General features: G+C 44.8%; 2 protein-coding genes across 2 annotated transcripts; one reads left to right on the plus strand and one right to left on the minus strand.

The window, feature by feature from the left end:
• Positions 1–465: 465 nt before the first annotated feature.
• On the plus strand, positions 466–6,073 carry PVX_092620 (myosin heavy chain subunit, putative; the record flags this gene model as incomplete). Its single annotated transcript, XM_001615466.1, has 5 exons — positions 466–4,737; positions 4,871–5,297; positions 5,395–5,684; positions 5,800–5,871; positions 5,984–6,073. 5 exons carry the CDS (start codon positions 466–468, stop codon positions 6,071–6,073), a joined length of 5,151 nt encoding a protein of 1,716 aa, XP_001615516.1.
• Positions 6,074–6,307: 234 nt separating this feature from the next.
• PVX_092625 (hypothetical protein) lies at positions 6,308–13,171 on the minus strand (the record flags this gene model as incomplete). Its single annotated transcript, XM_001615467.1, has 1 exon — positions 6,308–13,171. One exon carries the CDS (start codon positions 13,169–13,171, stop codon positions 6,308–6,310), a length of 6,864 nt encoding a protein of 2,287 aa, XP_001615517.1.
• Between the last annotated feature and the right edge of the window lie 1,167 nt (positions 13,172–14,338).

Consider the following 14,338-nt stretch of genomic DNA (forward strand, 5'->3'; position numbering starts at 1 on the left):
TGGCCGTTGATGCAAAGAAACGTCGACGCGCGTGCGTTTGGGGCGCTTTCCCGCTGTGTAGAGTACTTTAAAAGATCAGCGCGCACAATGTTTTTTTTTTTTTTTTTTTTTTTTCTCATTTTAGACATTGCTATGTTGAATTTTTTTCAAGTGTGACGCAGGAACTTTGGCAGAATGGGAAAGGCACATGTATTCATCAGTTGTTTTAAAAGATTTCCTTATCATCACGAGTGAGTAGGAATAGGCAAACGCTTTTTTTTTGTTTTTTTTTCTGTGTGGAGATTACAAAATTGCCATTTTGCCATTTCGCCATTTACGCGGGCATGAAAAAGGCGTGTCTTTTTTTGCCAATTTAGTGTGTCAGCCCGTTTACCACAATTTCACCCCTTTTTTGTGAGGAGCACCCGTTACACAGATCAGGCTAACTCCCCTAAGTCATTGCTAGGCAATTGAAAAGAGCAAGAAATGTACAAACAGAAGTCGCTAGAACTGAGAGATATCAACTACGTGTATGAAAACTCATGGGTCTGGGTTAACATCAATTCGATAAAAAAAAAAAATGGAAATTTATATAAAGAAATATTTGAATATTACAAAAATAAAAATAAAATATTTTGCTTCTTCAAAGGAAAAGTAAAACAATTCGTGTCCACCAGAGACGTAGAAATATGCATCAGCATAGACGACAATTATATCAATTTCAAAAATAACATAAATTATAACATCACAGAAAATGTGAAATATTTATTACCCATTGATACCAATTTTGGGTGTAGTGACAACACAGAGCTAATTTATTTAAATCCGCCAAATTTATTGGAAAATATAAGACAGAGATATAGTAAGGCATACCTTAATGAAGGGAGCAGAGAATGTATTTACACCTACATTGGGTACATCCTCTTGTCAGTTAATCCTTATGAGGATTTTAAAATTTATGATGAAAGTTATATGAGGAAGATTAAAAATGAGAATAATTTGTTTGCCGTTCCTCACCCTTTTTCCATTGCCAACGATGCGTACAACTGTATGGTCAAGGATAAGGTGAGCCAGTCCATCATCATAAGCGGCGAAAGTGGGGCTGGCAAGACGGAGTCGTCCAAGCAGGTGCTCAGGTACCTTACCTTCTTGAGCGCTTGTCACTCGCGGGAGGAAGCTGTAAGAAACGCTGACGCATTGGAAAGATGTGACTACGCAGGAAAGGGAGCCCCGTCAGGGGGAAGTGACCAAGGTGCGGGAGGCGGAGACACTGGGGGTCGTCGCACGAAAACACCCGCAAAAGAACGAAAGGATAAGTTCAACCCAAACGTTAGGGATGCCCCCAAGAGGGACGAAATAAACGAAAGGGTCGCCAAAAATGGTTCCGAAAAGGGGGGAAAGGCCGTTCCCTTAAGGGAGGCACGCTTCGTCACGGTTCCCACAGCAGCGTCCACCCACAACGCGTCCACTTACACTGCTGTATCCACCAACACCGCGTCCCCCTCCTCTTATGAAGACAAAATCCAGAACAGCAACCCCCTGCTGGAATCGTTCGGAAATGCCAAGACGATCAAAAATGACAACAGCAGTAGGTTCGGAAAATTGATGAAGTTAAATTATGATGAAAATGGCGCGTTACGCTCTGCGTCCATCGAAACGTATCTCCTTGCAAAATCCAGGGTGGTGGATGTTCCCCCCAAGGAGGGGAATTACCACATTTTTTATTCCCTGTGTGAGAACTCAAAATTGAGAGAAGAGTTTGATCTATTGCCATGGTACAAGTACAATTACTTGAAGGCCAAAAATGATATGAACAAGTCAGGTGACGGGTCCCCTAATGGGAGGGAGGATTCCGAGGGAAATGAGGAAGGGGAGGATGGAGAGGATACCAACGCAGAGGGGAAACGGAAGAAGAAGAGCAGGAGTAGGGGTAAAAGTAAGCGGAAAAAGGCGGATAAATCGGACGAAACGGATGGGGAGGAAGTGGGCTCGGATGTGGTCGAAGCGGCCTTGGATGGAGGTAAAAGGAAGAGAAGCAAACTTAAGGGAAAATCAGGGAACGACTCACACCCCAGTGATGACAGCGGGAAGGCGAACAAATGCCTGTACGATTTGGACGCCATTATGAAGTGCTTTCACAGCATAGGGGTGTATGAAGAGGAGCAGAGGGAGATTTACAAAACGCTCATCTGCATTTTGCTCCTGGGAAATGTGGACTTTGTGGTGAACGAGGAGGAGGAGGAGGGAGGGGTGCTCAAAATTAAGAGTGGAGAGGTGTGCCAGAAGTTGGGCGACCTGCTTGAAATTAGCAGCGACCATTCGGGGGATGGCGGCGGTGGTGGCAGCGGTGGAGGCGGACACGGCGGGGCGAATAGGATCGTCGAAATTCTGACCATAAAGAAGGTGCGCGACACGCGGAAGAACTACACCTACCAGCAAGCCATCTACAACAGGGACGTCATATCCAAGGCCCTCTACCAGCTCCTGTTCGAGTACGTGATAATGCGCGTGAACGACTCTTTGAATGCGCGCGAGGGGGAGGACCACCAAGGTGGTGACGACGCCCACGTGGAGGGTGCGCCCACCGATGAGGAACACGCCGACGGGGCTCACGGGGCCCACACGGAGTGCAAAAGGAAAAGGAGCAGCCATGGAGGAGCACACGCAGGGTACGCACCACACGCCGATCGCGCTGAGCGAAGAAGCGGAAGGAAGACCTACTTCATAGGCATTTTAGACATCTACGGATTCGAAAACTTCGTCAAGGAAGGCATGAACTGCTTTGAACAGCTGTGCATCAATTACGCAAATGAAGTTTTACACGCCTTTTTTTTAAAGCAAATAATTCACAATGAGCACAAAATACATTATGAAGAAAATTTGTTCCTCGAAAAAATCCCTTACAATGATAACAGCAATGTAATCTCCCTCATAGGGGACACTCGAGATGTGAGCATCTACACAATATTGGAAGATTTGTCTTTGCTATTTTCATCAAATAAGTCTAACGAAGAGAGTAATAAAAATTTGTTCTTTGAAAAGTTAAGTAAAAATGTGATGAACTCAGCCAAATATAAAAGTATCGTTCGAAATTACAAAGCGTCGAGGAACTGCTTCATCATTTCGCACTACGCGGGGGAGGTCCTCTACGACTCCCACGATTTTTTTAACAAAAATGTAGACATACTTACGAACGATATTGAGGACTTCCTATCAAGCTGCAATTCGTTCATTAGGACGAATTTGCTTAAGGGGAGGAGATACATGGGTGGTAAGTACACCACACAGGGGAATCGTCCTAAGGGAAGTGGCAGCAGAATGGCGGAGCTGAAAATCCAGGAAGAGCCAAAATCGGGGAGGAGGAAATTATCCGTGAAGGAAATGATATCCCACCATGAGATTGAGTCCAGGGCAGTTCTTCCTGCACACCTCCAGGGGGATGATCCGTATATGAGTGATGAGGACGAGGAAGGGGGCGAAGTAGAAGGGAATCATCGACAGAGCGTCCGTAATGGGGGGATCTCCAACAACGTTCTTACGTACCACACAGGAAGGAAGAACAAAGTAAAGTCCATCTTTTCTTCATTCAAAAAGCAGCTGGAAATTCTGACGAACAAACTAGACAAAACGGCTTCTAAATTTATCAGGTGTATAAAACCAAATGAGGAAAAGAAGGCCAAATTTTTTAATAAAAATTTGGTGCTGAATCAGCTGGTGATGAGCGGAATGGTGGACGTCCTCAGTTTGATGAAAAATGGATACCCTTGCAGAGTGCTCTACGATGATATTTGGATTACCTACAGTCACATTTTGCAAGAAGAAATGAAGTCCTTCCTCACCCCCAAAATGTTCTGCGAAATTGTCCTAAAATTTTTAGACATCCACTCTAACGAGTACACATTCGGAAGAACGAAAGTGTTTTTCCGCTTTGGGGTTTTATCCACCATAAATGAGATATTGAATAAAAATTTGGAGAAAAAAAATAAATTTATCCAGTGTGTGTATAACTTTTGGCTACACAGAAGGAAGCGAAAAATTTTGAAGTTTGTCCTCTGTGGATGCAGATTTAAAATGCTCATAAAAAGGAGGAGAGCCAAACGTCTAATGGAGCACGGACTCGGGTATTATAACAAATTTTTGCTACAGAAAAAAAGGCAAAGTCTTCGAAAAATCCTCTTTTACTACTTTTATGTGTATAAACAGAGAACCTACTTCCTCCAATTGAGAAGGAGCTCCCTCGTTATTCAGAGGCACATTCGGGGATACCTCGCGCGGAAAAAATATTCACACGTAAAAAGACAAATTCTGTTCATCCAGGATTACTATTTATTTCAAGGGTACTTTAAGCAGAGAGTTACAGCCTCAAACATTATTAGGAAAAACTGGCTCACGTATATCACGAAATCGGATTACCGCTACGTCCGAATGAGCATTATAAAAATACAGAGGGCCTTCCGGAGGTACATGAAGGGGAAATACATCAACTACTGCTTGAAGGTGGTCAATGTTAAGAAGCAGCCCAAGCGCACGTACAGCGCGCTCGTGAAGAGTGAGCTCTCCCAGGGGAAGAAACTGGAGTTGGGGGCACAGCGGACGGCGCAGAGCACAGCTCAGAGGAAGGCTCCCAAGGAACTCGCGAAAGGAGTGAAGACCGAGAGAGCTCGAGATCCACAGCTGGGGAAGCGCCCCTGCCAGGAGGAGGACCGCATAGGGTCCTTCATCTGCGTGGAGAGGCCCAACCGCAGGCACTCCTTCGCGGTAGGTGCCCAGGAGTTGTGTGCAAGTGGGCATAACTCTTTGCCTGTGCGTGAGGGTTGCCTTGCCGTAACTTCGCCACGCCGCAGCGCTCACGCACCGCGCATACATCGCTGTTGCACCTCCCGCACTGCAGATGGGCCAAAAGCTGGACGCCTCCCCGAGCAGCAGAAACAACCTCAAAAGAAGAAAAACCTGGAGCGCTCGGGAAAGCGCCTCGAAGTATGACCACAAGCGACAGAGCTACAGACACGCCCAACCAAATTACATCGACAGAGGTATTTCAAACCACAGCAGTAGCCACATCAGCACAGGGAGTGCCTTGAAAAAGAAGGTCACAGGAAGCTACACGCAGGAGAAACCATTTATCAGTGTTGGACATATAGGGATTAACGAAAAGGGGCGAATAAACGGAGGTAGTAGCCACCTTTTTGGTAATGCTAGTCGGGATAAGGGCAGAGCAAAAAACAAGTTTCGGTTCAGCAACCTGAGCATATGTGCTGACGACATGCACGCGAAGGGAGCCGGCGGGGCTGGCGGTAAAGGTGGCTCGCTCAGCGTGGGTACGTCGTACGCATCGACACGGTTCGCAATTGCGGCGCTACACAGTTGAAGTGCTTCACAATTAGGCTGCTTCGCTACTTCGCCACTTCCCCACAGGCAAAAGCCGCATGAAAAGAAAAACGTACAATCATGCGAACCCGAAGAACGACTTCGCCTCGAGCTACAAGAGGGAGAAAAATAAAGTCTCCAATTTTTTGAAAAACACCATATATGATAGGTACATCAGCAAGTACAAGCAGAATCACATGAGCAGACAGAAGGATAAGAAGAAGAAATCGATTTACATAAAAAACAACTACAGCAACATCAGCAACATATACAGCGTCTACAGGCCTTCACGGGAGGAAAAGCTCGCTGACCAGTATGACTTCGACCGCACGGACTCGGTAATGCGCTCCTACATGGGGAGTATATTGAATAATGTGCCTGGGAAGTGCTCCTTCACTCGACGCTCACAAAACACGCACGAAAGGAATGACCCCCTTTACCCCCCCACTTCAGCTCATCATCCCGGAGGACTTCTACGTGAGCGAGTCGAACATCCCCGAGCCAGACATGATGCAGGAAAATAATGTAACCGTTTTGTTACACCTGCATAGATCACCACGTGTGCATGCAGCATGGGTGTAGACGCTTGTACATACAAAAAAAAAAAAAAAAAATGACTCCTTGAAACCTCCTGCAGGAAAATTACCTACTGTTGTGTGATTACCTGGACAACAACTTAAATTCGAAGATCCCCCTAATAGAGCTAAGTGCTTTCAAGTGCGCGTGAAGGAAAGGCGGTCGAGGAACTGTGCGCTTATAAATTAGGGGGCAGTTTTGTGATTTTTTTTTTTCCCCCTACTTGCGTAAAGTGTTCCTTTTCGATTTTGTGAAATGGGCGCCCGTCCTCGATTTTTTCAGCGAGACATTCGCATGACGCACTTGCGTGATTTACATGCCGGACAATGCAGTGCTCCACAGCTTGCCCCCTCTCTTTCGTGTCCCCCGAACGGATGCCACGCAATTAAAATTTCGAGGACAATTTTTTTTTCAAAAAAACGTACCCATCCTTGTAAATCAAATGGTTCGATGCCATTCCTTCACGTTGTCTCCGTCTAAGGAATTCAATAACATTTTTCCTTTTAACTTTACTTGGTACATTTTTAATATTTCTTAGCGACATTTCAATATTTTTTAACGCGCCTAATGTTCTCAGGGCCTTTGCATAGTTATCGATTCTCCGTCGTCTTTCTATCGATTCTTTCGTTTTGTAAATCCCCCCCCTGTGGAAGCCGTTACTTGGTTTTTTCCTTCCCCAACTGACCATTTTGGAGTTCATTTTTTGCTTCACTTCGATGGGGAAAAGTGTCGCGTGTCCAAATGGGGCATTATTTTTCCCACTTCCAATGTGATGAGGTGCTTTTTTTTTTCTTCTGTTGAGCCATTCGTTTGATGTATCGTTAGCCATTTCGCTCACATGTGCGTCTTCATCTTCCTGTATTGGGAAGTAACTTCCTTCCGTTGACACTTCACTTCGCTGATCTGTATAGTCAACATTGTGACTCCACATTGTGGCCTTCCTTCGTGGTACCCCTTTCGTGATGCATACAGAGGGGGTCCTCTCCGTTTTGTTCCATTTCTGCGTGTAGTCTGATAGCTTATACTTTACGTTTTTATTTGACACCCCCAGGGTGCTTTTTTTTGGTTCGTTTTTGCTCTGCCTAGGGGAAAGGATCATATCCGTGTGCTCATTGTCGTCCTCTATTGCGGCAAAAAAATGCGTCTCCGATGGGGATGGCTCATATAATTTTTTGTTGAAAAAGGAATCAGTGAAATGCTCCTCCGTTTGGTGAAGATTATACTCTTTGTTCTTCTCATTATAGAGGGTAGCTTCATCTTCACAATTTTTGTTTCCCTTTTTTAAATTCCTCGCCGTTTTATCGTTTATAATAATTTTATCGTCCACTGGGTTTGTCACTCCTGATTTGTTAACCGTTTTTACGAAATCCGTTTGGACTCCTTCATAATTCAAAATTCCATTGTGTCTGTTTTTGCCTGAACCGTTCAGGTGATTTCTGTCAAATGTGTAATCATCAAATGTGGTTAAGTGGTCATATAAGGGCAATTTTTGATGCGCAGTAGGAGTGCCCTCCTCTCCATTTAGGCCTCCCAAAGGGGGGTTCGCTTTTCCCATCTTCCTGCATGCGGGGGTGGAATTTTTCAAACTGTCCAGAATGTCCTTTACGCTTTTTCCCCCCCCCTGGGAAATAAGGTGTGACGAGCTGATTTCCGTGTTGCTGCCTTCCGTATGGTTGCTAGGAACGTCCCTGGGGTATGCATCAGCAAGGATATCAACCGGGGCATCCGCGCTGATACCCCGCCCGCCGTTGATCTTACACCTGATGACCGTGCCTAACCCGTTAATGTCCTTCTTAACGAACGAGGTAAACAAATCTTTTTTTTTATTTTTGAGTCCCCTAATTTTTAGCAGGTTTATGTTGTTCCTTTTTGTAATTTTTCTGAGCTTCCATTCGTTCAGTTTTTTTTTGAATTTTTCTTGCCTTTGAATTTCTTGGAGTTGTTTGTAATTTTTTTCTATTTCTTTTATTTTTTCAATGTTCTCAAGGATTTTTCTTTTTTTCTTTTCCTTTTTGGTGCATAGCGTGTTTTGTTCCCTGTTGTTTGACTCTTCCGGGGGATTTGACTGGCCAATCGCCGCGGATTTGTATTTACGGCATAGACGTCTGTCACTTGGGGGTGACGCGCCTGTTCCATTTGGATGGGTGTTCCAGGCCGCATTTTCGATGGAGCTGTTTTTTCGTGGGGGGGCCTTTTCTTCTTTTGCTTTCCTCCCCTGCTCGTACGCTTTGAAGACGTTCCTCAGTTGGTCAATTTCATTTGCCACGATTTTTTTTTTCCTGGCGCAATTCAATTTGATGCAATTTTCTTCATCTTTGGGGGGAGATCTGCTTAAATGTGCTTGAACAGTGGAGGGGAAGGAAAATTTCGACTTGTTTCCCTCACTGCATTTGCTTTTGTATGTCTCTTTTTGGTTCTTCCCCGAGCAGCTGTTTGATGTGGAGAGATTGCCCATATCTAGGGATCGTCTAATATTTTTTACTAAAGTTAGCGCATTGTTCGTTTTTAAAATTTTGTCGATGCTTTGTAAATACTTGGATTCTTCGCAGTCGTTTAGGGAAGAGCAGGTGGACAGGCTTTTCGTTGTGACATTAGACGGGACGCTCTCATTAGATTCCTCCACTAATTGGCAGTTGCTCACGTTTGGTTGGTTCTTTCCTATTGGAGCTACACCTGCGGTATGTTTCTCGTACGCCCCTTTCTGGTTTGCTTCTCCCCCTCTGGGTACGTTCCCCTTTTCAGCCCTCCCAGTTTTGCCACCACAAGGGTTACTCCAAGCATCACGCGTGTTGATTAAATTACGAGGCGGTTTTCCCTTCCCTTGGGGAGACTCCATAGAACGTTCGTCGGAGGAGTTCCCCTTCAGTGTTTCTTCACCCTGCTCGCTGAGACGACGTTCCGTTTTGAAACCGCCATTACGTAGGGCATTTTTCATGAGGCCATTTAACTCATTGTAGAAAAAAATACTTTTTAACGTAACGTAAGCATTTTCCCCAACGGTGGTTTTAATCTTCTTCAAGATGTTATTTTTAATTTTTTTGTTTAAAAAGAGCGCGTAGATCCTCTTGTTTGTCTGAAAATTCGTGATGTCGAAATTGTGGCATATTCTCCTCACACTTATTTCACAGAGACTTTTGGATTTAACGAGGATGGAAAAGAGGAGCAAATCATATGGACATTTGGAATTGATTAAAATGTTAATTTTGCTAATCGTGTAATCCTTCTGATACTTTTTAAAATTGTTCAATTCGATTAAATATATGTCTAGTATTTTTTTAAAGATAAATATTTTCCTGTAGTGAATATTTAAGTGATTTTCTAACTTATTGTGTATTTTTGTGAGCGTGGATTTTTCTTGCCTGTTCAGGCAATTTTGGTCTGCTTCCTCATTTTGCATATTTTTTATTTGGACATAAAAACTTTGTATTTCGACTACACTGCTGGATATATAGATGGAGAATTTCTTTACAAAAAATAAATAACTGTTGACTATTTCGTTGTTAAATTTGAAATGTGAAAAAATCGCATTTTGCGTTTTTACCAAAGTGCAAATGTTGCTGTATATGCTAGTTATGCGCAGGAAGAAGTTCATGCAGTTTTGTATGACTGTAACTTTTGCCTCTTTTTTTACACTCCTTAAAAATTCCAATTGGGGTGTAAGGTTCGCTATTTCTTCTAGTTTTTTTTCTATCATTATGAGAAGCTTTTTTATTTCGTCTGTTATTTTGTTAATTTGGAGTAGCAGCATGTTCATTTTGTTTTTCATTTTTAGGAGTGTAAATAGGACCGTGAAATTGTCCACGCTCAGCGAGTTGCTGATGACGCGGTGTATGTGTTCCTTCTGATCGCTCAGCGCCAGGCGGCTGCAGTAATCTTTTATGATATCTTCCTTTTGGATAATGCGGGTGATCGCTTCGGCGGGGCTGCTGCGGAGATCACTGCAATTATGATCGGCGTTTCGAGGGGAACTTTCTGGGGCATTTCTGCGGACACCTCGACTCAGATTTGCTCCCGAATTGGTGACTCCCCCAGAACGTAGGCTTAAACCTTTAAACAGTTTGCAGTTCTCTTCGAGTACCTCCAATTCGATGCTAAATTGAAGGACACGGGTTCCATTTTCTCCATAAAAGTGCAGAGAGACATGCCCCCCCAGCAGGTTCAGCTCTATTTCATGCACTGATTGGTTCGTTTGGGGGGAGCCCCTGTCGCTACTGTGGTCCTCCGAAATGGCCTTATCGACGCTGTTTCCAGTTTGTGCGGCGTTATAGATGCCGTTTCCATTTTGTGAGGCGTTATCGGGGAGTGCATCCTCTCCCTGGAAAGTTTCTCCACCCATTCGATTTTTCGAGGTGAAGACGTCACTGGAGTTGTTGACGTGTGTGCCGATGCCCTTTGTTTGTCTCAACTGGATGTGCTCCTTATTACCCCTATTAGCAGTGAGACGGTCATTTTTTAGGGACCTCCCTTGGAGTGACTCACCATTCGGTGGAGTCCGTGCATTATCTGCCATCCCATTTGGAGTGAAACCATTCTGTGAATCTTCCCCCCCTTTAATAAAATTTATTTCCGCTTTGTCATTTTTCTTATCAACATGTGTCTCACTTGGAATGTTCCCTTGGGGGGCGCTTGTGTGTCTGCTTCGACTTACGTTTCGATTTGCCTGACGGGCAATACCGTTCTGTTTGTCTTTCCCTTTTGCTGTTGTTTGGAGGTTCTTCTGCACGCTCTCCTGGACGCTCCCCTGGACGCTCTTAAGCGTGGACACAGCCTTATGTTTCTCCTTTTTCTCTTCCAAATGGTAGGCACTTTCGGGGTCCCCAGAGGGAGAAATGACATTTTGCGCCAGAGTCACAGAACAATCGTTGCAATTATCACTGTGGCTGTTTACACGTTTTTTTCTCTCTCCTTTGGTGGTTAAAAGATTCTTCTTATAAAAGCGAAAATAGCTGATGGTTTGGTTATCCCTATTATTTTTTTTTCTTCTTATGTGCCTCTTATTGCATGCACTGTTGTGTAGACGGCAGTTGGGGTTATATGGAAGTCCCACATTAGGGTGTGTCTTCATCGTCATTTTGCAGCAATTTTTTTTTTTTTTTCCCTCATTTTTATTTGCATTTTTCTGGTCGGATAGTGCCCCCCTAAGATGGTCCTTCCTTACGGGCAATGGCACGAATGGATGTTTATCTTTCCCATTTTTGTGTAACTTTTTCAGTGCGCAGGTTTTTTCACCCTTGTGTGGGTTACGCGGTGAGTGTGTATCACGCGGTGAGAGTGTGTATGACTCTTCTGCGTCCTGCCCAGACGGTCGAAACTCTTTCGATGCCACTTCAAATTGGTGAGAATTAATTTGGCCGCTTCCACGCGAATTACGCAAATATGTTGCGTGAGGGTTATTCCTGTGTTTTTCTTCTTCAGGGTGTTTTTTCTCAGCGGAGGAGTCGTCACAAATTGGCTGCCTCTCTTCTTTTACCAGTTGGCATTTTTCACCTTTGGGATTTGTTTCCCTCTGACGGGTTCTTTCTTCTCGGCCACGATTTAGGCTGATAAGCGGATCGTCACTGAAGAGGTCAATTTCGTCGTCGTTCTGTGGGAGCAGTTTGACGGAGGAGGTCCCCCCCCCTGTGGTCTCCGTCTGCTTCACTTGGGAAAAATCCTCCTGCGGGGGGTTGCTGGAGTGGTTGTTAAAAATGCTGTTGCAGTTGCTTATCAGGGTTTTTATGGATTCGTCCAGGGGAAGGTCAGCCTCACAGGGGTCCACCTCATACGAATCGGCATCACAAAGGTCCTCCGCACAAGGGTCCTGCTCACACGGGTACTCCTCACCAACGTGCGCCACTGAAACGCCCCCCCCGCAAAATTCCTCTTCCAGGAAGTTCTGCTCAAAAAAATCCGCGTTTCCGTTCAGGTAAGAATCGACGATTCCACCGGCAGTGGACCACTCGGTCACTGGCGAATTACTATTTGGTCGTTCCCCCAGGGGTGCACCCTTTGATTGTTTCTTCGCTGTTTTGTTTTCGGTCCGATTTAGAAGTCCATCTGTATGGCCAGCACTTTGCTTAGAACTGGAGTCCCCCTCCTTCATCAAAGGAGTTAGCGGTTCAGTTACACCGACTTGGTGTGGGTGGGCATTATTACCCCTTTCTCTCTCTTTGTGCTCTCCCAAGAAGTGCTCGCGTTGGTGAGAAACTTCCGTCTTCCACATGAAGGGAGTTTCATATTTCAACAAAATTTTCATGAACGGGTTGGCAATTCCTTTTGTTCCTTCCCCTCTTTGTATCTTCAGCAGGGCCTCAATTTTACTCTTCAGTAACCTCCTCCTAAAGAACCCAGCACAGTTTTCACTTACACTGTTAAGGGTGCAGATATGGATGTCACTACGTTTAAATCGGTATTTTTTTTTCGATAACTTTTGGCCAATTAGGTTTGCAAATGGACTGTTTAAATGTGTGTCCACAGCTGCAGGCTCCTGCGAGGGTTCCACTGATGGGCTGCTCTTCTTAGGCGGACAATTTGGGATCCTCTCTTCGGGTGGAAATGCTTCAGATGGAATGATAAAATGTTTTTCTTGCTTCGTATGTGGTCTAACTAGTTTGGCTGCTCGTAAATGGCTGCTCAATTTTGAAGGCGAACCAACCCATTTGTTTTTGTCAATTGAGGGACTATGCACCTGTTGATGTTTACTCTCCTTTTTGTTTTGCTCAAATGGAATTTGAAAAAAATTTCCAGAGTTAATTAGCTCTCTTTTTTCTATCAAATTTTTGTACATTTTAAGTTTTGTCTTTTTTACATTTTCGTGTAGTCCACTTGAGTGGTTCTTCGATCCCCTGCCCTGGAAATGAGAAGTATCCCACTCAGTTATGTCCCCCCGATCGGCGTTGCTTCCCCACTTGGTTGCGCCTTCCTTCGACTGGAGGTCTTCCTCTTCGCCCTCGGTGCGAAATGGGTTTGTTGGCTCGTCCGCATCGTGGTAGTAATTGCGGTAATGGTAATAATGCTGGTGGTCCAGATTGTCAAAATTTTCATGTTCATCCTGATTGTCAAAATTTTCATGATCATCCTGATCGTCTTCGTCGCTCTGATCACCACCGCTGCCATCACCTGCGGAATAGCGCTCGCGCGAGGGGGCGGCGCTTTTCGTTCCCCCCCTGGGCGAGTTCCACTTTGGGGCAAACGGGTGTCTCACCCCCCCCTCGACGACCACGTCTTCATCACTCTGGTGGTGGCTGTGCAGTCTCTTCAAAGTGTGCATTTCGGCAGGGGTGTGCGAGCGTGAAAAAAAAGGGGTGCATGTATCTATGTGTGCCTGCCAGAGTAGGTATATGTGTTGGCTGCGCTACTCTCGCTTGAACCCTCCGAGTAAGTCAACCGTGTGTATGCGTAAAACGCATGCGTATTTGATCAACCGTTACGTTGACGCCCCTTTGTTGTTCATAAGTGTGGAGGAAAATTTTGTCCCATTCGTGAACGAGCCGAAAAAAAAAAAACTTTCGCGCAGGCTGAATGGGCAGATAAATCATGGCGCCACTAAAATGTTCCTTGCGAATGTGCACACATATTTTGCTTAAACAAGGGAGGATGCCATCCCCGCCTCTTCCCAATTATGTGTTGTAAAAATGCGAAGAATTTCACCCCAATTTTTTTAAACTGCACAATGGGATGCGTTAACGCTGCGCAGAGGTAAATAAGGAGGGGGAGGGAAAAAAAAAAAAAAAAAAATACAACGATCAGAGCAAACGAACGGTTGATAAGTAGCACCCAAAAGTAATTTTTCGTGAGAGCGGCGAAGTTCGAAAATGGTGGAACAACGCGTAGGGTAAAAATACACCAAAGTGTGGGGAAGACAAAATTTGGCCAACTGGAAAGATACAAAGGTGGGGGAAGTACCAAATAGTGCGAAGTGACACGGGGGAAATAAAGCAAAATAAAGTTAAATAAAGTTAAATTAGGCAACGTAAAAACTTAGGTGCACACCTGGGTGACGCGTATGCAGCACGTATCTCCTAACCCTAGCGTGGCGCTGCCTCGATGGAGGCGCTTCCTCCGTTTCAACAGATATAAACGTACCGTCCAACACGTGACGCAGCTAAGCATGCGCGGAGAAAAATCGTTAAAAGGGGGTTAAAGTGGGTTAAAGTGGGAAAAGTCTGTTTCATGAAAAAAGTTGCGTAAAAAAAAATACGTAAACTTATATGAGCAATGGCAATTGCAACTGCAATTGCAGTTGCCATGTGAATAGAGGGAAGATATTAAATGGAGCACAAGCAGTGGTGATAAACATGCCGCTCATACCACGCATGCGCACATTTGTGGCGACGCCCCCCGCTGAGTCACCCAGCCGAGAGGCGCCTCCAACTTTTAAAGAGCGAAAAATGAAAGGTAGCCAATGCATTAAAATTTAAAATGCGCCCGAAAGCGT

The sequence above is a fragment of the Plasmodium vivax genome, chromosome 9 (assembly GCF_000002415.2).
Source record: "Plasmodium vivax chromosome 9, whole genome shotgun sequence".
Taxonomy (NCBI): Eukaryota; Apicomplexa; class Aconoidasida; order Haemosporida; family Plasmodiidae; genus Plasmodium; species Plasmodium vivax.